Consider the following 24,833-nt stretch of genomic DNA (forward strand, 5'->3'; position numbering starts at 1 on the left):
GCGCTGCTCATAAAAAAATGTCTTGCGTTTGTTGCTCCTTTGTTCGGAAGAATGAACTTCAAGTGGCGTAACTTGCGCCGGATGTGCTAGTAACTTTCAGTGAATTACTTTGATGCTGCCCATAAAATCCCAGCCTGTAGGGCATTCTTATAATTAGAGCAGATGTTGCACCACTGGCTGGGGGATTGCGTTGTCATTGATTACAAATCAACCTTTGTAAACATTCATTTGAACTATTTTCAGATGATTAATCCCCATATTTTCGTAATAGTGATTACAAAACATGGCATCAAGTTCGACAATCACTATCCTCGTTTCGTGTCATTCCCAGCGAATATTAAGATTGGCCAGGTAACAATTAGTACAATATTAATATACATCTACGAGAAAGATTGGAATATCCTTTCCTAATGTTTTCTATACTGCTGTTCTGGCACTTTGGAATATTCGAAACAGCTCGAAGCTGACGAAAAAAAAATTCCTTGCTTTTTCACACCCCCGAATCTGGACGTAATTACATACTAATTTCAGCCATATTTGGCAAATCGGTCTTCTGTTTGTAGGCTACCTACAAAGATACGAAATATCAGATTATAAAGATTATTGAGTTCCATAAGTGATATGAATTTTAAGAGGAGGAATAAAGTAGAAAATAAATCAGTTGATTCTTTATCAGTTTTTTGCAGTGATACAGCGGTCTATACAAAATACACAAAGCTACTCATTTCATCACAAATAGTTTAATATTCATTCTCTTCTTTATGCGGAGGTTTATTTCAGAGAAAGCGTACTTTCCTTTAACATCAGTTTTCTCACACAGATCGACACTAAGTGATGTAATTGGTCGGATATAACGAAATAGGTTAATGAAATCAGTTAATGTCTTGTTGTGTCAGAAAAGCGACATAAACGGAAAGTGACCAGTGTCTATCTCTTTCTCCAGAACTCCCACTATCGCAGTGATCGTTCCAGTATCATTTCAGTGTAGCGCACAATATGCTCTAAAAAGAATGCAATTTCGAAAATTTTCAGGTAAGTTGAAAAATTAACGACGGAGCCAGGAATCGAACCTGGTATCTAGAGATGCTTTGCCGGAGACTTACTCCACTAGACCACCTAGCCGTCCTGACTACAATGTCATTAATTTCTCTCATCACCTGTATTCGAAATTGTTTTTGTTTCCGTGTGCCGTGATATATGCTCTAAGGGCTGCCGTCCCATGGTCCAGAATTTATACCGTCTCCACGAACCCGGAATCCAGTGACTTATCAAGCCCCAATCAGAGGCGTTCTGGCTCCACTGATTTACGGGATGCATTCTTCCTACGGTCCCATGATACGGAATTGACATGCATGGAACGATCGCCTGCGAATTGCGATCGTTCCTTTTAGGTCCTGAATTGGAAATGCGCTACTGTGATTAGGTGTCGGCAACTTCCGGCCTGTGCATTCCGTGTTATGGGATACCCGATGCTGCAGAGCGGATTCGTGTTACCCACACAAGCATATGTATTGTTTACATGCTTGTTCTTCGCGTTTAATCTCTTTTTTGGTAAAGGAATTGTAATATTGTCTTGGTATCCATCACGGCTGTATGGATGAAATGGAAGGCAGTACCGCCGAGACAGAGAGAAGTGCTTCGCCACAAGTTGTTACGATTCATGTGCATTTACGATGTTTTGGAGTCAGAAATCGATTGTGATAAACGTAAACTTTGGGTTCGCCCGATATTTACTGCAGAGATGCGATTTCAGCAGAGTGCAAGTGACAACTTGATAAGCGAAATGGAGTCAGTTGACAACGACAAATACGTGAATTATTTTCGGATGACACCCGGACTTTTCTATGAATTACTTGCTTTGATAGAACCTGGTCTGACAATACAGACCGTGGTTCGTTATACAGAAACAAAAGATTTGTTTAACAGTTCGCAAATACTGGTAGAGCACACGGAACGGAATTTCCGGAACGCCTCTGATTGGGGCTTGAAAAGTCACTGGATTCCGGGTTCGCGGAGACGGTATAAATTCCGCACCATGGGACGACAGCCTCACTTGCCGGCCTATAAAAAAATCACTGGCTGCAGTTTGTGCGCATCGAGTGCGATTTCACTAGGATTCTGCTTCTACTATTGGTTTAACACTAGGGAAATTGCACTCAGTGTGTACCGTGTGCAACCAGTGCAAAACGTCGTGATATAGTTAGTGTATAATATATCACTGGTGCGCACTAAATGCAGCGAGTGAAAAACCCGACAGCATTATAGCAATTTAGTACGCCAAGATGCTACGCAGACCAATCCTGTTCAAAATCATGCAACCCAATATTATCCTACATAAACTTATGCTACACAATATTGTACTACACGAAAAATACTTTAAAGGACTAACTTCGTACGATGACTGAAAACTGTCATTTCCATCAATGCTTCATACATGGTACTATGTTCGAAAAAAGTTATGATTTAAATTCAAAGTTATGATTCATATTGCTTAAATCTCTATACCTATACAGTTCGTTGAGTTAATTGACATGGGCTTTGTAAAGCTGCAACATTTTGGCTCTAATTGCCCACACGTGTGACATTTACCCATTAAACATTTTTTTTTCTTCAGATTTTCACTCTGGGCAGGATGATTTTGTGTAGGATAGTATTGTGTTGTATAATTTTGTGCAGGATAATACTTGGTGTTTATAATTTCGTGAAGGATGATTTATATGTGGAATAATTTTCCGCAGCATGAATTTTGTGTAGGATCATTTTGTGTAGGTCAATCATGTATAGCATAATTTTGTGCATGATCGTTCTGTGTAACATCGGCGCGTACTCATCTGTGCTACGGAAAGGCAAGGCAAAGCATCTTTATATCAGTCACTATCGGTGCAGAGTTTCATTAGATTGATCAATGAAAAGTACAACTATTTTCGTGTTTTTTACTTCGGGAATGAAACGAACGACTGAAAATGTTACGATTAGTGTTTTAAGCGCTCCTTCTTCCTTTTACGTCACTGATTATGTCTATGGATTTTTACGGAGATTGAATTTCCATAATCCTTAAGCAAAAAACAGAAGCTATCGCACATGCGCATTATTCGTTAGATTTTACAAGTGCGCATGCTCCGTGGCTTCTGTATTCTACTTACGTCTTATGCTATTTTATGTGCTCAGGCTTCTAGAGTGTAAGCGAACAGGGAACCATTAAGGGTATCACCGTGGTCAGATTGGCGTACAGCCAATACTGTCCTTGTCCCTCGACTCGATTTCTGATCGAAATGGCGTCACGCTGCCGCATGGGGGGGTGGGGGGTATGATCTAAGGCTATTAGTCGCTATCTCTCTCGGCAAGATCAGCTCTATGGAAAAGCATACGCGGTGCTCGTTCCAGTCATTAGAGTATATTTCAGTATAGAATAACAACGATTCGCCACGAAGTGGCGCGATCTATCGAGCTCGTAATTGTTCGTTAAATATCGGGAGACTCCGGCAGTATCCCGATGATTCCCGAAGACACATTACTATTTTCAGGCACAGGGGCACTTCTTGACGGGTTTTCATTAAGTGAAGGGCAACGGTGGGAATAATTTTTTTCTTTTTAATTTAAAATTTTACGTGCGGTCGATGCATAAATTTTAGTGTCGTGTACGCGTGAGCCGGACAATGTTGGAGCGCGTCTCGGCAGGTATTGGAGCCTGATGGTTGGTGTGAAAATGAAACAAGTTTGTCGCTACGAGCAGCTGATGGCGGCTGAGTGCTGTTTGAGCCTCCGTGTGTCTTGGTCTTGCCACCCCGTTTAAGAACATCATACGACTCGCGAATAAACCGAAACCACGCCACCTTCACCGCCCTGCGCCAACTACTCAACCTGTATTAAAAATATAAACCGTGATCAAATCCTCGGCGCCTTGTCTGTGTGTGAAAATTTTCCTGCCAGACCGAAGAGATCCCCTCTTCTCGATAAGCGTGTGTAGTTCGGAGGCCAAGTGTGGCTGAAAAAGCATAACGGTGCTTGGGGGACGAACGAAGAATGTACACGTAGCTGCCATCCGCACCTAACGTTTTACCTTTCGTTATATTCAATAACCGTGCCGACGGTAGAAAAATCTCGGTGGATAGAACCAGGCCGCCCACGGATTACATATTCCTCCACTCGTACGTAGGTTCATACGTATTGTGGCGTGGCGTGTGTGGCGTGCGTACGCGCGCGTGATACGTGATACCTGCATACACTTGCTTCAAAGTTAAATATTTGTCCCCAGGCGAAGATTTCGAGACTGGCAGTCGGGGTGGCCGCGATAATAACTTGGTGAAAATCCTTGACGCTCGCGACAAGGAGGAGCCGCAGCCGCCGCCGCCGCCGCCACCGCTTGCGGGGTCCGATCAGTGAGATTGAACCAGTGAATAGCTGAAGAAAAAAGAAGAGCGAAAAGAATCTAGCAAAAAACCTTCTCCTCTCGTCGAGTCGCCGTCGAGTCCAGGCTACCACCAAAAGTAACGAGGAACGATAGGTGGAGACGAACAGACTAAAAACGGCGGCCTACCGACTCGACAGAAACATTCGGCCCGGCGCTCCGTGCGTCTGACAACGCCTAGACAATATCCTTCGCCCGCCCTCTTCCAACTCAGTTCCAAGTTTCAATCACGCATCGGCGTCTTTCGCGTCATCCGCTGAAGCTCGGTTACTCATTTTTTTTTTTTTTTTTTTTTTATCCCATGCATCTACAGTAACCCAATTTCGCATCACATCGTCACTTACCACTCTCCACACCCCTCCTTTTCCCTCGAGCCTACCTTCTTAAACACGCGCGCGCACTCGCACACACACTACACGCATACATACTACACAACACACGCACGCACGCACACTTACAGACACGGGCACACAAGGTGTACGTACAGGCGTAACACACCTCTGCGCGTTTGAAACTTTTCTGTTTACCTGCTTTATCCCTGCTTGGTTCGTCGTGCGATTCCTGGGTGCCATTGCATCAAATACTAGTGGATAAGATTATTCGGAATTTTTCTAAGCTCAAGTGAAAATAAATATCGAAACATAGTTTGCGCTGGCTCCAAAGTTACTCCAGTTTGTTGTGCTGTGTTGTGGGGCAGTTGTGAGTGTTAAAAGTGATTGTTTGATCGCGTAATGGTGTGGTCTCGTCGGCGCGGGCCCACCACCCTTCTTTAACCACGTCTGACACAGCGAAAGGGCAGCAGAGGCTAGAGCGTGATACCAACGTCGTCTCCGCCTCCAGCTCCCACAGTGCCTCCATCGTACCACCAAACATGTCATCTGCAACGTTCGTTGACCGGATAGATCCCTTTGCCAAACGTTCCCTCAAAAAGAAGTCGAAAAAGACTCAGGGATCGTCACGATACCGAAACTCCCAAGACGTAGAACTGCTCCAGCTTGCCCAGCTCAAAGGTAAGAGACATAGCTCTGTATTCATAATCGTCGACTGTTAGTTTTGTACATGATCCCTGAATCATTTCTTTGCTTTTACATACATTTCAAACGATTCTAAGATATTTTAGATATGTAAAGAGAAGAAACAAAACTTATGCAAGATAAGAATTTTTGAACTCTATGTATGTTCAGACTTTTGGGGGGAATATCTTTGAAAAACTGTTTCTAGGACACAAAATTTTTTTTTAATATCGTGTTGCTACAGCGATTTATTAGGAAATTTTAAATGCAAACTCGCACAGATTAAAGAACCTACGAAATTTTCTGTCGCCGAATCTAGAGGTAATCGCAGTAAGAATCATTTACGTATCGACGAAGTCTAATGTGAATAAGATAATGCTACTGAAGTTGGTAATGTTAACGTAACAAAATGTCGAAACAAAAATTTCTATTTCGCACGTTTAGAATAACCGAATGAGGATCAAGTTAATAACGGTTACAGTAACGATGCGTGCTTAGGAAAAATCATTACTTGGCACGTTTAGAATTGCCCAAAATTTAGTAAACCATGTAAAACAAAACATACTCATACATTTTGAAAAGTCAACTCTCTGAAGGTCATTCAGAAATTGCACAACAGTGATTTTTTCCCCCGGTGTTTCGTTGTGTTAACGTTACCAACTTCAGTCTCGTTAGATGCTATTAAAAAATTTCTGATTCATAAAATTGTAGCATGGCTTTTAATATCGCGTTTTTAATGCCAATCAATACGCTTACTAATTTGAAGTTGAAGCTAGCAGCCAGAGTTAGCAGCCAAACGTGTTGCACTTTTTGGAAATAGAAAAATGCAGTCCAGATTTATCTTCATAATTCTACGAAAGTATTGGGGGTTTGAGGTACTTCACAAAATTTTAATTCTTGGACTTCACTACCTTATTTGAGTGAACATTAGAACGTTTGGCTTAAAGTAATTCTAGAGTCGCAAAATACAGAGTTATTCTAAAAATACATCACTATAATAACGTGACAAACTTGAGCCAAGGGTGTCAAGAAAAAAAATGCACACAATTTATTGTGTAGTATTTTATTCATTAACTGAATTTTATTATTAATATTTCGTTGCGTTAACATCAAGATTTTCAAACTCATATGTTTCAATCGATCAAGCTTGATCGAAAACTTGAGTTATCACCTCGGTTATCACCAATACTGAGTTTGGATGGTGAATGCGAAGGTGAACGGGTATAGTTCAGTGTAATATTTAAACCTAAGTTCACTTTTTCATGCTTCCTGATACCATATAAAATTTCAAATTCGATTTTACCCACACATGAACTTACACATATAATTTTTGTTTTGTAGAATATGTTCGATCGAGTAATTTATATTTCACTATTTTTTTTTTTGATAACCATTTCTAATAATAAAAAAGAACGTCGTTGTACAAGGTGAAAATTTTTCATGAACGAGCTAGTATGACGGAAGAAGTTCATTTTTTATATTTCGGTTTGAACGTTTTGGACTTCAAGTATAGTAGACAAAAATAAAAACTGTTTATACGTGTAAAGTTGCCTTTTGATTAGGAGAAAATGTGTCAGAATGTTATTAGGATTGTGAGTGAAAAGAATATTAACTTCAAATCACTGTATTCATTGGAATTAAGAATGCGATATTAAAAGTCATGCTACAGTTTCATGAATCAGAAATTTTTTAATGTTTTCTAACAAGGCTGAAGTTGGTAACGTTAACGTATCGAAACGTCAGGAGAAAACATCATTATTGTGCAATTTCTGAATGACTTTGGGTGAGTTGACTTTTCGAAGTATACGAGCACGACTTGTTCATCCTGGTTTACTAAATTTCTGACAATCCTAAATGTACGAGGTAATATCTTTTCCTAAACATGCATCGTTACTGTAGTGTTACTAACTTCATCCTCATGTCTTCAAAGGATAGACTCATAAGTAGATTACGAACAAGGTAAGAAAAAAAATCAACCGCATGTTTCAACAAGCTAGTCATTCCATTACCGCTATCGCTGGGTTAATAACTTTAGTTCAGAAACAATTATCACGAGGTTGAGATTACTGATCTGAATGCAATAATGAATTCTTCAGAAAAATTGCTATTTTGCAACTTCGGTATTGTCTGAAATGCAGTAATATGTAATCAGGTGAAGCATACTCATGTTTTACACTTAACTTCGTCAAAGCCATTCTACAGTTGCAAAATAGTGCCTTTTTCGAATTGCTGTTTCACTTTTATTTCACGAAATTCAACGTCATGGACAATCGGTATCTAAGAAATTGTTAATTGCTTTAAAACGGTGCGCCATGTGCCATTTAAACGTGTACAAGAACTGTGTTGCACACCGAGTGCGAAGTTGCCGTAATAACTCCTCTTATAATAAGAGTTAAAAATTTGAGAGAAATTGTGAGTTGATGTGATAAAATTAATATAATTGTAAGAATATGACAACGTACACACAGTTTTAAAGTTGAAGTGCAGCAGCGGTAATGTTCACAACAAAAATCATGGATATTTCGAACGTTACTTACAAGTTTTATTAAACTAATTTTCTTCCCGATCAAAGTTTTTCGGGATTCTTTTGAACATTAGCTGTCAAATGTTACAAACAAAACAATACTGTTAATTTTGGAGCTATACCAGTGTTACAGAAAGATTACGTAGAAACTGATTTTTATATTCGCACCACAGTGCAGCCATTCAAGAATGAAACATTCGAATTACGATTAACACTTGGAACGTGATTTAATGCGAGGTACGATAAATAGAATTGGTAGAGAATACTAGAAGGTAGAACAGAAACGGTGTAACAAATTTCAAAACCATATGTAATGGTAATAATAATAATATAAGAATTATTTCATAATAATATTTATAAGTCGTATTCATAGTAATATCGTTTTACGATACTTTCGTATTCACCGGGGGGGGGGGGGGATTTCTGTGATTTCGAACATACTCTTATAGCCGTTGAAGAATTCAAAGCCTAGCGCGTCACGTAACTAGTAATCACTGGCTAGTTGGAGACACGGTGTTGGAACTTGGCCAGTTAACGTATCTACTAATTCCCAGGTACTCTCAACACATGGCTTGCAGATTCCGAATTACCCTCCCTAACTTACGTACAGATGATAATCAGCCTTTGTTCCCATGACATCACCCCCCATGTCGTTCATTCCGGGGTGGCTGGTTTAATTAATTGCTTGCAGCCCCCGAAATCGCTACTCGTGATACGCAGTTTAAAAAATCGTAAACGCTCGTTTATTGCATACTCGCCACGAGCGAAACTGACGTAGCCGGTTTTGCCTGAAGTCCGCATGCGCGCGACTCTCTCTCGCTCTCTCGCTCTCTCGCTCAAGGGTCGGGTGGCCGGTATTCGATAAATGACCCTATAGATATGTCGAACAAAAAAGTTCGGTACGAGACGACGGTTGACCTGGAATCCAACAGATGTCACTGTGTCTTTACAGGCGAGGAGGAACCAATGCTTTAATGCTGTTCCTACAAGAGCTTAGCATATAATGAGCATTTTACTGCGCAGCAGTGAGTATGATGCGGGGACCGATCTTGTACTCAAGATTCAAATTACCGCTACACCTATTAATAATGTTACAGGTAGATTCATATGTAGTACTATTATCTCTGTGGAGCTAAGCCGAATAGTTATTGAATATTTGAAAATTTTCTTTTCTTATTTTCTACAGTCGAGATTAGTTAACGAAAATTGCATTCTGCAATGGTGTATACAGGGTGGTCCGTTTAACTCTGCCAGCCACCTCGAATAATTTCGTTGTTATTGATTGTATAGAAAAATGTTGTTTGGAAAAGATGTTGCATGTGAAGGTAGAAGATAAGCGTACGTCATCCAAAGGTCATATTTTCTCAGATTTCGGCGATATTGGCGATTCCTTCATCGTGCCTGTGGATACGTGCATTCGGTTGATGTAAAACATTTTGAGCATACGTGAAAATAAATAAAGTGAAGAAAATTACCGGCTTTTCCGCTGCAATTTATTCCCCTTTCAATTTCTACCTTCGTCATTTAGTCATAGATTTCAAGGGCGAAGGTCATTGAAGGTCACGTTGTGAACACATGTTTTAACTTCTTTCGATGACAGCTTTCTCTTAGTGAGCAAGAAAATAGGTAGTCCCTTCTAAAAAATATTTCCATCACCGAAATCTGAGAAGATATGACCTTCGAATGACATTCGCTTGAAAAACTTATTCCTTTCCTTCACATGAAACAACTTTTCAAAATGACGTTTTTCTGTATAATCAATAATAACCAATTACCCGGGGTGGCAGAGTTGAGTGAACCATCCTCTGTAAACAATAAAGCTTACCGTTATACACACACCTTCCTGAAGTCTAGTATTTTTTTCATGACGCTAGAAAAAATCTGGATTTAAAAAAACACTATTATGTGATAATGAAACTGCGATGCTGACAGAGACAGGGAACTCATGTAATACAATAAGAAGGGGTGAAATTTCTATATAATCGAGTTTTTCGTTTTTGATATGACTAAAAGAAGATGTGATGAAAAATTCCATTCAGCAAAATTTAGATTATGATAGCATGTGTGCTGAAAAGAAAACTTGCATTGTAAAAAAATTTTAATTACTACCATAATCTAAATTTTGCTGGAAGGAATTTTAGATCACATCTTTTTTAGTTAATTAAAATTTTTTTTGCAACGCAAACTTTTTATTTTCAGGACACATACTACGATAATCTAAATTTGGCCGGATGGAATTTTTGATCACATTTTATCTAGTCATTTAAAATACGAAAAACGCACTATTGTTGAAATTATTATACATATTATATATATAGTATATTAATTTGAAAGTCTGTAAAATGGTGTAGAGTATAAATATAAACGATATAGTTTCAACTTCGTTAAAAGTTACAGTTAAATACATTTATTACTCAGCTCATCCGAAGCTGTTCGTCTCTTGTTTTATAATAGCTATTATTACCGATTACCCCAATTAGTTGTAAGTTGTACAATGAATTTCTCAGCACGTTCCTGTTAGGAATTATATATCGCTGACTTTACAAACTGACTCATTGTCATGTAGACTCCAGTCAAATTACTTGCTCTGGACAAAGTGAGGTTTTGAAGATGAAAGTTGTTTACGGAGTCGATTTTCAAACATTTTTCCATAATTCCATACTTTATTAGAATATCCAAAAACATCGATTTTGCAAATCAACGAGAAAAATACGGATTCAATTACGTTACGATGATTGTTTTTAAGAAACGTACGAATAAAGTTGATAACCTTCTGAAACTGATTTTACTTGATTAAACATCAACAGCTAATAATAATTGTACAGAAATGAACAAGCTACAATTTTTCGGTAAAATCGTTCAGCTTGGAGAGTTTCCAAGTTCGTCATGGGGAATGGCTTTGGTTCCCAATCGACTTTAACCCTTTCAGTCATGCATTTTTCATCTGCACCGATTTCGATGAAAATTGGTACTCGGGGGTTTTCGGGGTCGCTGATTACGAATCCGGCATTGGATTTTTAAAATTCAAAATGGCGGATCGAATATGGCGGACGTGAAATTCCAAATACTTATTAATTCTTCTGAAACTTTGTACTTAGGGGTTTTCGGGGTCGCTGATTACGAATCTGGCATTAGATTTTCAAAATTAAAGTGGCGGATCCAATATGGCGGACGTGAAATTCCAAATACTTATTAATTCTTCTGAAACTTTGTACTCAGGGGTTTTCGGGGTCGCTGATTACGAATCTGGCATTAGATTTTCAAAATTAAAAATGGCGGATCCAATATGGCGGACGTGAAATTCCAAATACTTATTAATTCTTCTGAAACTTTGTACTCAGGGGTTTTCGGGGTCGCTGATTACGAATCTGGCATTAGATTTTCAAAATTTAAAACGGTGGGTCCGATATAGTGGACGTCAAGTTTTATATCTTATATCTTTCTTCTCAATATTCTGGCCTGAATTCAGTCATTTGGAGGATTTTGGAATGGCTGATCACGAATCTGAAGTTATAACTTCATAATTTCTAAATCCAAGATGGCAAATGCCATCTTATTTTTCTTTGTCTATATTCGTGTCTCTCTCTTAGCCCTACCCGGAATTAACGACGAGGACGTGGAGAGCATCTAGATCCACTTTTTTTTTTTGTTTTTTGTGTTTTTTCTTTTGTTTTTTGTATTTTTTTTTATTGTTTTTTTCTTCTACTTATTTTATTTTTTCAATATCCCTATTATGACGCACGCACGCACATATATATCAATGATAATGATGAGGAACCACGGATTTTAATTATCTCAAATTTCATCTCAAATTAACTGAAATATCTATTTCTAATGTATATTTGAAGGAATATTCCTGATAAAGTAAGATTTTACGTGATTGAAATTTTTATTGTCACATTGCCCAATTGGATCGACTATAGCGGATCCACCATTTTGAATTATCAAAATCTGACCTCATATTCGTGATCAGCGACTCAAAAAACCCCTAGATACGTATTTTCAGAGGCCTTGGTTCAATGCTAGAGGTCTGAGGTGATTTTTCAAAAGGTGGGACCGTAGCGGTCGCACTATGATTGAAAGGGTTAAATCTCTGATACGAACCAGACAATTATTCACTGCCAGATAGACAGTATTCCGCCGATGAATTGTTAACTGAAGTTAAATTGTACAATTAGTATTGATTGTTGTTCAAATATTCGGTAAAAAATTATAATATTGTAGGAAACATAAGTTTATCGCATCAATTTGTTCAGTTCACACCGCGATACGTCATCCTTCTAAACAATTATACTCTCAAAGAATCGAAATAATTTTCATTCGAAAGACTGAGGGAAGCTTTCGCAGTCTCTACCAGGTAATAATGACGCAGAATTTCTATTTGTTCCGTTCTATAATATAATCTAAAATAGTTTTTCGTGATCAGTAAACTTCAACGATGTTTAAATTATTCCAATTCTGAGTTGGTCACAAACAGTTTTGAAAAATAATTACAGCGCGTGATTGAATACTGATTGATTATTTAATATTTTTTTTCCGTTTGGTCAAAGTTTTCACAGATAACTCAGACCCGTTGTTAGGTTTACTTTATATAATTATAAATAAAATGTGAAAACAATACAAAAATAAAAGATAAATTTACTAATGAGTAATTAAAAACAAAGAAAAAAAAAAAAATACTAAAAATGTCAAAGAAACGTGAGGTAAAATCGAATTTTACCGTGATCAATCACGTGCATACTAACAGTGATTTTCAACACCGTTATCCCGTTGAACTGTCGTAGCTTAAAGTTAACGTTAGTAATGGTAGTAACGTTGTTGAGATGACAAGAGATCGAAAAATGTCACTATTTTGCAACTTTACTATCGTATCGAAGGATTGAAGCTGGAAAAATATATGAAAACGTTTTTTTTTTTTTTTTATTGCTACGGAAAATTCCGAAATTGCAAAGTAACTTTTTTACGAATGTTTTATATATCCGGAGATATAATATGTATTTGGCCAGAATTTTACGCACGCTCTCGTTTTTCCGAAATAAATCAGAATTTTTTAATTTCGTCAATTGATTTTTTTTTTTTTTTTAATCAAGCTAAATTTAAAGTTAATCGAAATCAGATACGAATAAGAATGACATAAGTTGACGGAGAGGATGTGAAAAATTACAAAAAAAAAAACAAAATTATGAAAATCTTCAAAAATGCGAAAAATATATACGATTAATTAATATCTCCGGACGTGACGTCATTAGTTCCAATTACGGTTTACGCGACTGTGAAAATGCTTCGTGCACTTACTCTTATGGAAATTGGGTGAAAAACTCTGAAATTTCGATCTAGAATTGTTGTTATTTTAGATTCGTTATTTTGGATTTTGGATTTCCGACATCAGATTCGTAACGAATTTCCAATGTCAAAACAAACGGTAAATGTCTGCATTTTTCTCAGCTTGAAGTTAGTGACATTAATGTTTTTTACAACTTCAGAATAATTTTTCAAGGAGTAAAATCACGAATTATGAGTTCGTTTACTGTATTATGGTCTATTCCTGAATTTTATACGATGCTAAAATTGCGCAATAATTATAGTTTCCATAAAACTGCATTCTTACATGCAATAACGTCACGAACTTCAACCTCGTGCAGTGACGTTCGCCAAGTTAGCGTTACCACTAACTAATAACGAAATGAAATCTTTTGGATAGTTAGCCTCTGTTTAGAAATTTTTAATGTGACTGTAATTTGTCGGTAAGTAGCCGCTAATGAGCCATGGAGTTTTGGAATTTGTTGGGTCCTAAATTTTCAAAAACAAAAAAATTTACGGTAGAACCGAGTACTTTTTAAAACAGCACAACCACCTGCAAATTACCTACAGAGGATTGATTGTCAATAAATGTCGAAGGTATAAAAATTTGCTCGCCTTTAGGCGAACAATGATCCATGAAATTAGACGAGGTTGAAGTTCGTATTCGTGAAATCTAAACATTGTCCAAAATTGAGTAAATCATCGGAAAGCAAAATATTCTAATATTTCGAAAGTCCGAAATCGAACTCCACAAATTTATTCTGAAATTACAATTTTGTGATGTTTTCTTTTTTTTTCAATGTCTTTAGGTTAACGTTGCCATCTTGAAACTCGTGAAATTACAAAAGACAGCTTTCGATTTCATTTTGTACGAGCTGTTGTTTTTTTTGCACGTATTCGCGAGGGTACCAAATTTTGTTTTTGTACCATGCCCGTATTTGTCACCACTTTTAATATTCATAGACGACGTACAAGCATGAATTGTTATCTATTTCGTACAATTAGACTTTCGTCTAGTTAAAAGGTCCAAGTTTCGAACGGTGAAAGGTTAGACGGACCATCGCACCGGATGGTCAAAACTCCGAACGTTACCATGGGGTTGAAATTAGTAACGTCAACGCAATAAAATACTGCAATAAGAATCATTATTGTGTAGTTTTTAAATTACTTTGAAGGACGGACTTGAGTTTCCAAATTATGCGCGAGTATTTTTCTTCACGATTGTTAATGAAATTTAGTCAAACCTAAAAATGCATCGTTACGTTAACGTTGCAAACTTCAACTGCATACGTGACCTACCTTCTCATATGCCGTAAAGCGTTACCGTATTTTCAAGGTTCAGAGCTTTCGTCATTCGCAATTTTGACCGTTAAAAATGTTCGTATTTCCGTGTTTTAACTATGTGGAATTTCAACCATTTGGAGTTTCGATCATTCCATGTAGCCGTTAGTATGAACTTTGACAATTCTGAGTTTTGACCCGCAACCGTTTTGATAAGATATTTATAAAAATAATTTAGATTCTAGATGACCTCGTAACAAAGCTTACACGGACTTGTGTTATGATTTCACAAATCTTATCGCGTATATGCAAATTTTGAAAGTTATGCAGGGTTTTTTTTCATACCATTACAGCGACGTTTTCAGCACTTGTGTTTGACCCGTAAAAAGCGAAGTAAAAATACCGAGATACCCGATCTAGTATATTCATGCTCGGTGTGAATTGGCTCTGAAAACGCATGAATTCATACAATACTAAAGATTGTCCCTGTTGCCTGAATTCACTGATTCTTGACAGGGTTTCCATAAATAAAGTTGTGTAATCGTTCGAAAAAAAAGTCGTTATTCGGTGAGGTACAAATTTTTTTTTTTTTTTTTTTTACCAACACGCGGCGACAAAAAGTTTCGACGATTTTCAAAATTCGTAGAAGTAGTTTTAACTTCCCTTTAAGCAAACGCATTGAAATTCACGCAAAACGGGTAATTTGTTATTTTTTTTCGAGTTCATCGGGATAAATGTTGCATATTATAAAAGTCCGCGTGTAATCTTAGTAACGTATAATTTAAATTAGATAGATTTGAAGTAAACGATATTCTGTGTGCGTGACTGTTTGAAGTATATGGTCGGGGGTGTTCAAGGTTACTGTAAAGTGGCACAGTTGAAAACCCCTGGTATATACGTCCGAGTTAAGTATAGAATGGTGTTAATGCTCCTCGATGGAATACATATAAAACGCCATTTTTTTTTTTTTTTGCCAAAATTCACATAATTTCTGGGTCCCAAAACAAACATTTTCAGCCATAGTTCAGAGTGGAGAATTGATTTTTTGTATTTTTTAAATATTTTTTTAGAGGAATAATTTTTCTTATTTTGTACGTATACAAAACATTTGTTATGTTTGTAACATTTTGTAAAAAAGAATGGTTGGGTCGAAAAATCTGAAAATAATGTTGAGTGCTTTTTTTAGGTTTTAGAATCATATGAAAAATAATGAAGCAAATTCACAATTTGTATCCATACAAAATAAGAAAAATTATTCCTCTAAAAAAATATTTAAAAAATACAAAAAATCAATTCTCCACTCTGAACTATGGCTCGGAATGTTTGTTTTGGGACCCAGAAATTGTGTGAATTTAAAAAAAAAAAAAAAAAATGGCGTTTTTTTTTAGGACCATAAAAGGGTTTGTAACATTTTTTAAATAAGAATGGTTGGGACGAAAAATCTGAAAAAAATGGTGAGTGCTTTTTTTAGGTTGTAGAATCATATAAAAAATAATGAAGCAAATTGGCGGGGGTCAGGGAAAATGATCTCTCAGTTGGCATGGAATACCTCATCTATACGCATTCCTAGTGTTTGGTTTACTTATAAATTGAAACATTTTTTTAAAGTCTGACTCCAGTAAAAAAAAAAAAAAAAAAAAAGGTACCGATTGGCACAAAGAGTTCTGAATACTTAATTAACACCACGTTTAGATCGGCTTTTATTACGACAAATTGTATCACGTTTAAGGGGGTATTCTAGTGTAGAGGCATGAATTTGAGGTGTTTTTTGAAGTGCTATAAACAAAAAACAAAAAATATTTTTACCATCCATTTTTTTATCAGGCGTTTATTATTATTTCACGATTACAAAAAAAAAAAAAAAAACAAGTCAAAAAATACAAAATTGAAAGTGCTATGAGTTGTTGAAGTGGGGGGTACAAAAAAATGGCGCGCCAATGTTGTCACGATTGCAAGCATTTTCAAAATCAGAAAAAAAAAAAGAAAAGATTATTAATCTACATAAATGCAGCTATCGTACTAACTAAAAAAAAGTTGAAAAAAATTTTTTTTTTGCCAAATTACGGCTGTCCGAAAGAATAATACGTTTTTTTTTACTTTTTTGGACGTTTCTGAATTTTTTAAAAATAGTAAAAATTATTATTTCGTTATAATAATAGTTCGTGCGATAGAGACATGTATTGAGAAGATTCTCACCAAATTTCAAGTAAATCGGTTCAATAGAACTTGAGAAATCATGTCAACCGTTTTGAAAAATGTAGTTTTGAGAAAAACGCGTTTAAAGTTTCGAGTAAAATTCGTTCCAGCCGAGCCAGTATTGAAGACGTGTCACTAAAATAGCTATATCTCTGAAAATAATTGAAATTTTGACTTGTCCTTTTAAGGACACATTCTTGAAAGGTTAAGCTTTGAAAATATAAAAAAAAAAAAAATCGATTTTTTCAAATTTCTACACTAGAATACCCCCTTAATTTCTCTGAACATCCTAAACGCTTATTTCCGTTGAGCCTACGACATTATCAATGGAGAGTCCACTTCACATATCAGAATATGTGTGTATAATATAATCAGTTTCCGATGTTGCTGATGTAACCATCGAAACGTGCCACGTCTTCGATAGATTCGAATTTCGAAGCGAACGATATAAAACAAGCGGAAGAATGGAATTGCCATCGCTATTTCGCGAAGCGACTCCTTTCCCGCAAGTCTTCTCAAAACGAGATTGGCGATCGCCCAATCATAGAAACCGCAGGAACGCGGCGTGCGTGATGAACTAAATTTGAATACGGGCGCGTTGCCCGCGTTTTCCGTGATGCGTAGGTGTGATGCATATTGTCCGTGTAATGGAGCGGATATTGTATTCGGTTCTATTTTGTGTCTTCGATAGAGAATTCAATTTTCTCCGCCAGGTGTATTATATAAATATAACAACTTATCGCTTCCGTTAGTCATAGCGAGGGTTTCTCCGTCAACTCGGCCACTTTTTTTTTCGACCATCTCAGATCTGCCCCATAATTGGTTATATCAAAGATTTTTTAATTCATTATTTGAGAAATTGCCGTTTTTTTTTTCAAATGAATATATCTCGGAAACTTGAAGTAACTGAAAAAAAATGACTGTACAAAAAAGTTGTAGTTTTTTGTTGGCTTTCGAGAGGAATTTTCGAAGAAATTTTTACGTTCCGGTAACGCCGATTTTTTACCAAAAAAGGAAGAAATTATTTTTTTTATTCAAGATGGACCCTTTTTTTTTGCCGAAAAAATTACAGAGTCTTCCAATATGTGTGACAACATCACCAAAAAATCGCCAGTGTGGCACGGGTCGAGGTTCTAGGGTAAAAAAAAAATGAAGCGACACAAATTCCGGCGAGGTTCCGGTATAAAAAAATTAATTTGTGTGGCTTCATTTTTTTTTTACCCTAGAACCTCGAGCCGTGCCACTCTGGCGATTTTTTGGTGATATTGTCACACATTGGAAGACTGTAATTTTTTCAGCAAAAAAAAAAGGGTCCATCTTGAATAAAAAAAATAATTTCTTCCTCTTTTGGTAAAAAATCAGCGATTCCCGTCGTTCTGGTAGTCCTTGAGGTCCAAGAAATATCCTTGGGTTTTTCTTGTGTCCGGAATAATCTGAAAATGTTCTTGAATTTATTACGGATTTTCTAACGGACACCATGAGTTGGGTCACTCACAAAATGGAGCGACATCATAATGGGGTCCGAATTAACGCCTAACCCAGAAAGGTTTTTTTGCTACTCATAAAATGTACAAATATTCATAGACTATCTTCGAGCTATCCGCTACGATCCTATGAAGAAAGGAATCTGTAATAATTATTTTTAATATCTTCTTGTTGCAAGGATATTGCATCGGATGGGCGATGCGCATGGTTGTAGAAGAATAATCATAAATCTTGAACGAAATGTGTTGAAACAAAAAAATCAAACGGAAAATTGAAGCTAAGAGATTGAGGAGTAAAATTACCCGTGAGCCGTTTAGAAAATTTAAACCGGATGCTTAAGTTTCTACCATGAAAAATCGTAATTTTACGGTACCGATACACTACACCTTTTATTATTCTCGTCAGAATAATTAATCCTTATTCAGGGAATACATAAAAATGGAACGTCTATTAAGTATTATGACCGAACCTAGGCAAAAAGGATCGTAAAATAAATATAAGTTGATGGAAAATGACCTTATTTTCAATACATAATTTATGTTGTAGCAGATATTAGCGAATGTGTAACAAGCGGTGGAGTTACTCTCTGAAAACACGAAAACACAAAACTCGGTCGAAAAACACGTTTGTACAACATTGGACACGTTAAAGCCTATTCCCCGAAACCTGGGTAAATTTTGTCCTTGCCTAACTTGCACTACTCGGCATTCGAGTCTATTATACGAATTGTCCCAGGTAAGCGACCTTCGGCATGGAGATATCCTCCCCCATAAACTTTTTTTTTACAGTGGGATGTTTCAGGGTTGAGGGTTAATTTAAGGGGGGGAGGGTAAAGTTTTGCACTTTAGAGAAATCGAATTTTTTTTTAGCCTTATCTTATTGTTAAACATTGCAAGAATATATTCCCAAAATTTTAAGTCGATCTGAGCAAAACTCTTGAAGTTATTGTCTAGTTAGTCTCCTGCCCTTTGACACTATAGCTCTGAGAGCAGGTATACAGCTTATTCACTTCTATCGTTCTGATCCATTATCCTGTTTCGAGAATATTTTATTTAGTAAAGACAGGTAAGCAAAGCCATAAAGCCATATTTTATATTTGTATGTATACTATAAACTGTACGATATTTTAAAACGAGAGACGAGCGTCAGTTTGTCGTTGTACGCTTGTGATTTTTTCTCAAAACTACTTTTTCAAAGTCCGTGTTCACTGCCGTTTAAAAACTACTTGACCGATTCATTTCACACTTGGTACACATTTTCTACATATAAAATACCTCCCCCCAACGTTTGGTTAAAATTTTGTTTTTTTTTACATTAAGGGGGTTTCTCACCCACAAAATGGCGGAATTTTTCACGGAAAATAGCAGTTTACACTCGAGATGGCCACCAAAAATTTTGAAATGAAAAAAAAAAAAATAATCAAAGAACGTTGGGGGGAGGACTTGATGATACTTTGACTAAATTCTAATGGTTTTTGATATCAGATAATTTCCGACCGAGATATAGTGAACAACGCAAATTGTTTTTCTTCCGAGACGTTCTGGGGCAAGCTCTGTCACCGCCTTGTTTTTCAATATTTACGCATGAAAAAATTAGAAAATATCGTTAAAAGTATACTTAATAACGTACAAAAGGTTTGACTGAATTTGCTCGATCCATACTTTAAAAAAAAAATGACAAAAAAAAGTGTTTTTTACGCTGAAACCCCCCCCCCTTAAGGGGGTATTCTAGTGTAGAGGCATGAATTTGAGGTGTTTTTTGAAGTGCTATAAACAAAAAACAAAAAATATTTTTACCATCCATTTTTTTATCAGGCGTTTATTATTATTTCACGATTACAAAAAAAAAAAAAAAAACAAGTCAAAAAATACAAAATTGAAAGTGTTATGAGTTGTTGAAGTGGGGGGTAAAAAAAAAATGGCGCGCCAATGTTGTCACGATTGCAAGCATTTTCAAAATCAGAAAAAAAAAAAAAAAAAGATTATTAATCTACATAAATGCAGCTATCGTACTAACTAAAAAAAAGTCGAAAAAAAATTTTTTTTTGCCAAATTACGGCTGTCCGAAAAAATAATACGTTTTTTTTGACTTTTTTGGACGTTTCTGAATTTTTTAAAAATAGTAAAAATTATTATTTCGTTATAATAATAGTTCGTGCGATAGAGACATGTATCGAGAAGATTCTCACCAAATTTCAAGTAAATCGGTTCAATAGAACTTGAGAAATCATGTCAACCGTTTTGAAAAATGTAGTTTTGAGAAAAACGCGTTTAAAGTTTCGAGTAAAATTCGTTCCAGCCGAGCCAGTATTGAAGACGTGTCACTAAAATAGCTATATCTCTGAAAATAATTGAAATTTTGACTTGTCCTTTTAAGGACACATTCTTGAAAGGTTAAGCTTTGAAAATATAAAAAAAAAAATCGATTTTTTCAAATTTCTACACTAGAATACCCCCTTAACCCAAGTCGAAAATTCAGAATACGCGCAACGTCTCGAGCGTCTGGCGTTTGACCCGTTTATGAGTTCACTCTGCGATGCTAGTAGCCGAAGCGATAATGCATGGGTATGCGACCGTTGCGACAGCGTGACAAGTCAAACCGAGTCACGAGAGAGCGATGCGCTTGAAATTATCGAATGCCGAAGAGGAGAACGAAGCTTTTACGCACACTCCATACGACGACGTCACGGTTCTCTCTCCCACTCTGCGTCTTCACAACCGACCAGCCTATTGATGACGTCACGAAACGCCAACGCGTCACGGAATCAAAACCGTTTACAGTCACGTAAATGTATATTACATAGACCGGTGTGAGCGACGAATGGAATATCACGAGTATTATATAATATAACGGATTTTGCTTCGACGTTGATTTTCCGACGCGCAAATTTCGTCACCGAAAATATCCTCAAAGTAAGGAGAATTCGTTGTATAACGTTACATAACGTTACATAATTACTTGAAACGAGGTTGAATTTATTGTTAGTAACGTGAGTACGATGCTAGAGTCGGTATTTTATCGAGCGCGTTGAATGTAATTTGTTTAGGCTGTTACACCGGTCAACGCGAATTTTCAGTCTGGGTTCTAGATGTCAAATTTTTCATCTCTTCCACGTGATTAATGAAATAAAAAAATGATCTTGTTACATAAAGTTTGCTTTTTATTTCAACTTGCTGCCACCTGCTGCTTATATTATCAACAAAAAACTTCAGGACTTATTTGTGAACGCAAAAAAGACAAAAGCAAATTTTCTAAGTAATAAATGAAGATTTTGGTTATTATTCGATGTATAGAATCGAAATTTATTCATTTAAATGTAGACTCGAAAAATGATATTATGGCTATAATGGCTATTCGGAGCCAGTGCTATTGCACACACAATACTAGTTACTGTTGCTGCAGCCACAGATTTTCTCGCGCATTCATGCACGAAACAAAAAAGTTTTCCTGCATATTTTCAGCATCGCATGTAAAATTGCGCCAACTGTGATATTTTCACGTCAGTGCCGCGTAATCTTTGATAATAGTCAAAATAAGTGACCTTGACGTGGGTAGTAAAGATTGACAACAGTGTCGTCTTGGGTTGCGAAACATTTAAGCAAAAATTATTGATCGAAATTTTAGAACGAATTTTGAGATGTAGGTTACTTTGTAGTAATATCAAACGAAGAAAGATGATTTAGTGGTTTCGGCAATGGAATCAAAACTTCATCCCGCTTTAGCTATGACGTCATGGGAAAAAATTAACGTCTTGCCACGAAGCTGGTCGAATGCTTGTTACGAGTGATCGGGAAAATTTACAGTAATTATAAAGTCTTATTGAATCCTAAAGATGAAATGGGAAAGTTAAATAAGGTATCTACTACAAAGTGAAGAAGTAATAATTTTTTACCGGATCGTTTGACCTGTTAGAAAAAAAAACTGGCGAAAACTCATTGAACAATCGAGTTTTTAACAACCTTTCTCTGCTCAATATGACATACCAATGCTTCCTATAGTGAACCGACTTTTCCGAGCGGCCATTTTCGATTTTTCACAAACTTAGAAACTTCCACGAAACATTAGGGGGAAAAACATTGTTGTGTAATTTTAGAATGACTTTGAAGGAGTCGGTTTTTCAAAATAAGAGTATATTTTCTTTATCATGGTTTACTCAATTTGAGATATTTAGTGAGAAGTAACGATTTTTTCCAAGTACCTATGCATCGTTACGGTAACGTTACTAACTTCATCCTCATGTCCCAGAACTAAGCACACAAAATAATAGGGATAAAAGGGAACCGGGTAAATTGACCCGAAGAAGAGATACAATCTGTTAAAAAATCCCTCTAAGCGCCGTCACGTAGGCAACCCGAGTACGAAAATTTAATATCGGAAATACTTTTGTTTAAAATTCGTAATTTTGAAGGCGTTATCCATTCCCATCGCACGTTCTAGCTCTTCTGCTTGGCGAAAATTCAATGTCAAAATATTTTCGTTTGAAATTCCGAAATTTGACAGCGTTACATTTCGCGTCGGCAGTCGAGCGCTGTTATCGACGAGACCTCCTCATCGATGCCTGCTGCTGTGTATTCGGGTTGCCTACATTACGGCGCTTAGCGGGATTTTTTAACCGGTCGTATCTCACGAACGCGAGTTCGGAGACCGCGTGTTCTCCAGGTTAATTTACTCAGCTCGACCCCCTCTACTGCCCCTATTATTTTGTGTACTTAGATCTGGGACACCCTGTATAGCCAGTCGTTCCAGACCGGTAAGATGTGACTTTTATTACCTATAGTCAAAGCCTGAGCATTATTAATAATGCTGGAAATTGTATTCCTGCAATTAGTAATATTTTTGGTTTTATTGTTGATTAAAATAAAAACATTTTCGATTGATTACACTGGCAAACAGTGGTTTTGTTGCTCTTGATATTTGAGTCGTCTTAGAAAGATTCGATGTCAACGACCTTAGGAGTAAGCGTAGTTTTTCGAAATTGGCTCTAGTTATTTATTTTATCGACATTTTCATACATGACTCAAAAAAGCAATGTTTAGGTGAAAAATTCGATTTCTTTTTTTTAATATCTAAAGTTTATCAAAAAAATACTATCAATAACCTTAGTTATGCTTACTTTATTCGGGCAGAAGTATAAAAAATATAAGAAATATAATACTTTGTTGTTCTTGCCATGAAAAAGAGGGCACAACAAGTTTCTTCGAAAGGGGGGGTATTGGGGTGTTCCGGAGAAAAAAAAATTAAAAAATTTCTCTCAAACACGCATCAAACTTTCGGTAGAGCATCTTATATAGAATATCTCAGCCAAATACGAGCTTTTAATATTGATTTTTTTCCATTTTCCATTTAAATAACAGGTAAAAAAATTTAGGAAAAAATATATCTCATAAACGTCTGACATATAAACCATCTAAACGTACATCTAATAAACTATCTGTATTAACAGATTCTTATAGGAAAATTCACGCTCTATAAAAAACTACTGATATAGAACTTTAACCGTTCAAGAGAAATTCGCCTTTAAACATTGAGTCATGTCGAATACAATACTACAATAACATAAAAACCAGAGCCAATCTAATATAATCATAATTATATTCGTAAGTTTCACGTTCTCAAACACCAGGATTCACAGAAAAAATCAGAGCAACAAAAAAAAGTATTTATTTTGTAGAGCTGTGTTATCGGTGTATAAGCTTTGATAATAGCCAAACTAAAAGGTACGCGTATTTACAATTGTTTCAATACTTTGCATTCTCAATGCTTTGAAAAATTCCGAGGATTCCTAAGATTCCAAAATATTGCTTATATTTATTTTGACTGGAGTCGAGTACGAGCGGGTAACATTTTCTCATACGATTCGAGATAAGGGAAACAAAATATTGCCCTCTCCAAACAGATAGTCATTCGCTTCCATGGGTATCTTTTCAATCTTCCGTCGACAACTGACGATGAGACGCTCTTCGTGGACACCTCGTCATTTTCAGGATAGAACTCTCTGTCGTTTAGAAGTGATAAATATCTTTCATTTTGGGAAATTCATTCTGTGTTATGTTGTTTTTCAAATTTAAAAAAAAAAATTTTTATTTATAAAATATTCGATTGTAATCATCTTTGAAAGTCCTTTTCCTAAAAAAGATTTGTCACATCGAATACCGGAATACCACTGGCTTGAAGCCGCTTTTCTGCAAGTATTGGATTAGTTACAGTGGTTTCTGCTCGACATATCGAGTACCGAATTCGATCGAAGAAAGACGTCTCGTTGCTGTTTCGTAAAACTTAACGGGTGTGTAAATGTGTAGAGTTGAACGGACACACAAAAAATAGCTGAGAAAGTCAACCAAAGAGTTGTCGACTCATCAAGTAGATCAACGGAATAGATTTACACGAGCATAGGTATGGTGAATTTTTTGACAATGGAAATAAGAACGATGTTATACTATAAGAATATTGGAAAACATATTTTGAATCACGTAATTAACCTGATCAGAAATCTCAGTACTAATAAAGGTTTATGTAGTAGCACAAAATTACTTATTCTAAAACTTGATAACGATCATTAACGTTGTGAAATTTTAACCGATGTTGAGGCAGGAGAAATCATTTTTATAAATCGGATTATGTTTTA

The 24,833-nt window shown here is 36.3% G+C and overlaps 1 protein-coding gene across 3 annotated transcripts in view; it reads left to right on the plus strand.

The window, feature by feature from the left end:
- Positions 1-3,521: 3,521 nt before the first annotated feature.
- Positions 3,522-24,833, plus strand: part of LOC124303330 (serine/threonine-protein phosphatase 2A 56 kDa regulatory subunit epsilon isoform) — a 100,190-nt gene continuing 78,878 nt past the window's right edge. The window contains exons 1-2 of one of the 3 annotated variants that reach the window (XM_046760425.1): positions 3,522-4,152; positions 4,256-5,418. In XM_046760425.1, the coding sequence (XP_046616381.1) occupies positions 5,280-5,418 (139 nt within the window). In that variant the 5' untranslated portion in view covers positions 3,522-4,152; positions 4,256-5,279. Of the gene's footprint in view, positions 5,419-24,833 lie in introns of all 3 variants that reach the window. The other 2 variants (XM_046760424.1, XM_046760423.1) reach the window with 2 other exon arrangements.

Source organism: Neodiprion virginianus, chromosome 4 (assembly GCF_021901495.1).
Source record: "Neodiprion virginianus isolate iyNeoVirg1 chromosome 4, iyNeoVirg1.1, whole genome shotgun sequence".
Classification (NCBI taxonomy): domain Eukaryota; kingdom Metazoa; phylum Arthropoda; class Insecta; order Hymenoptera; family Diprionidae; genus Neodiprion; species Neodiprion virginianus.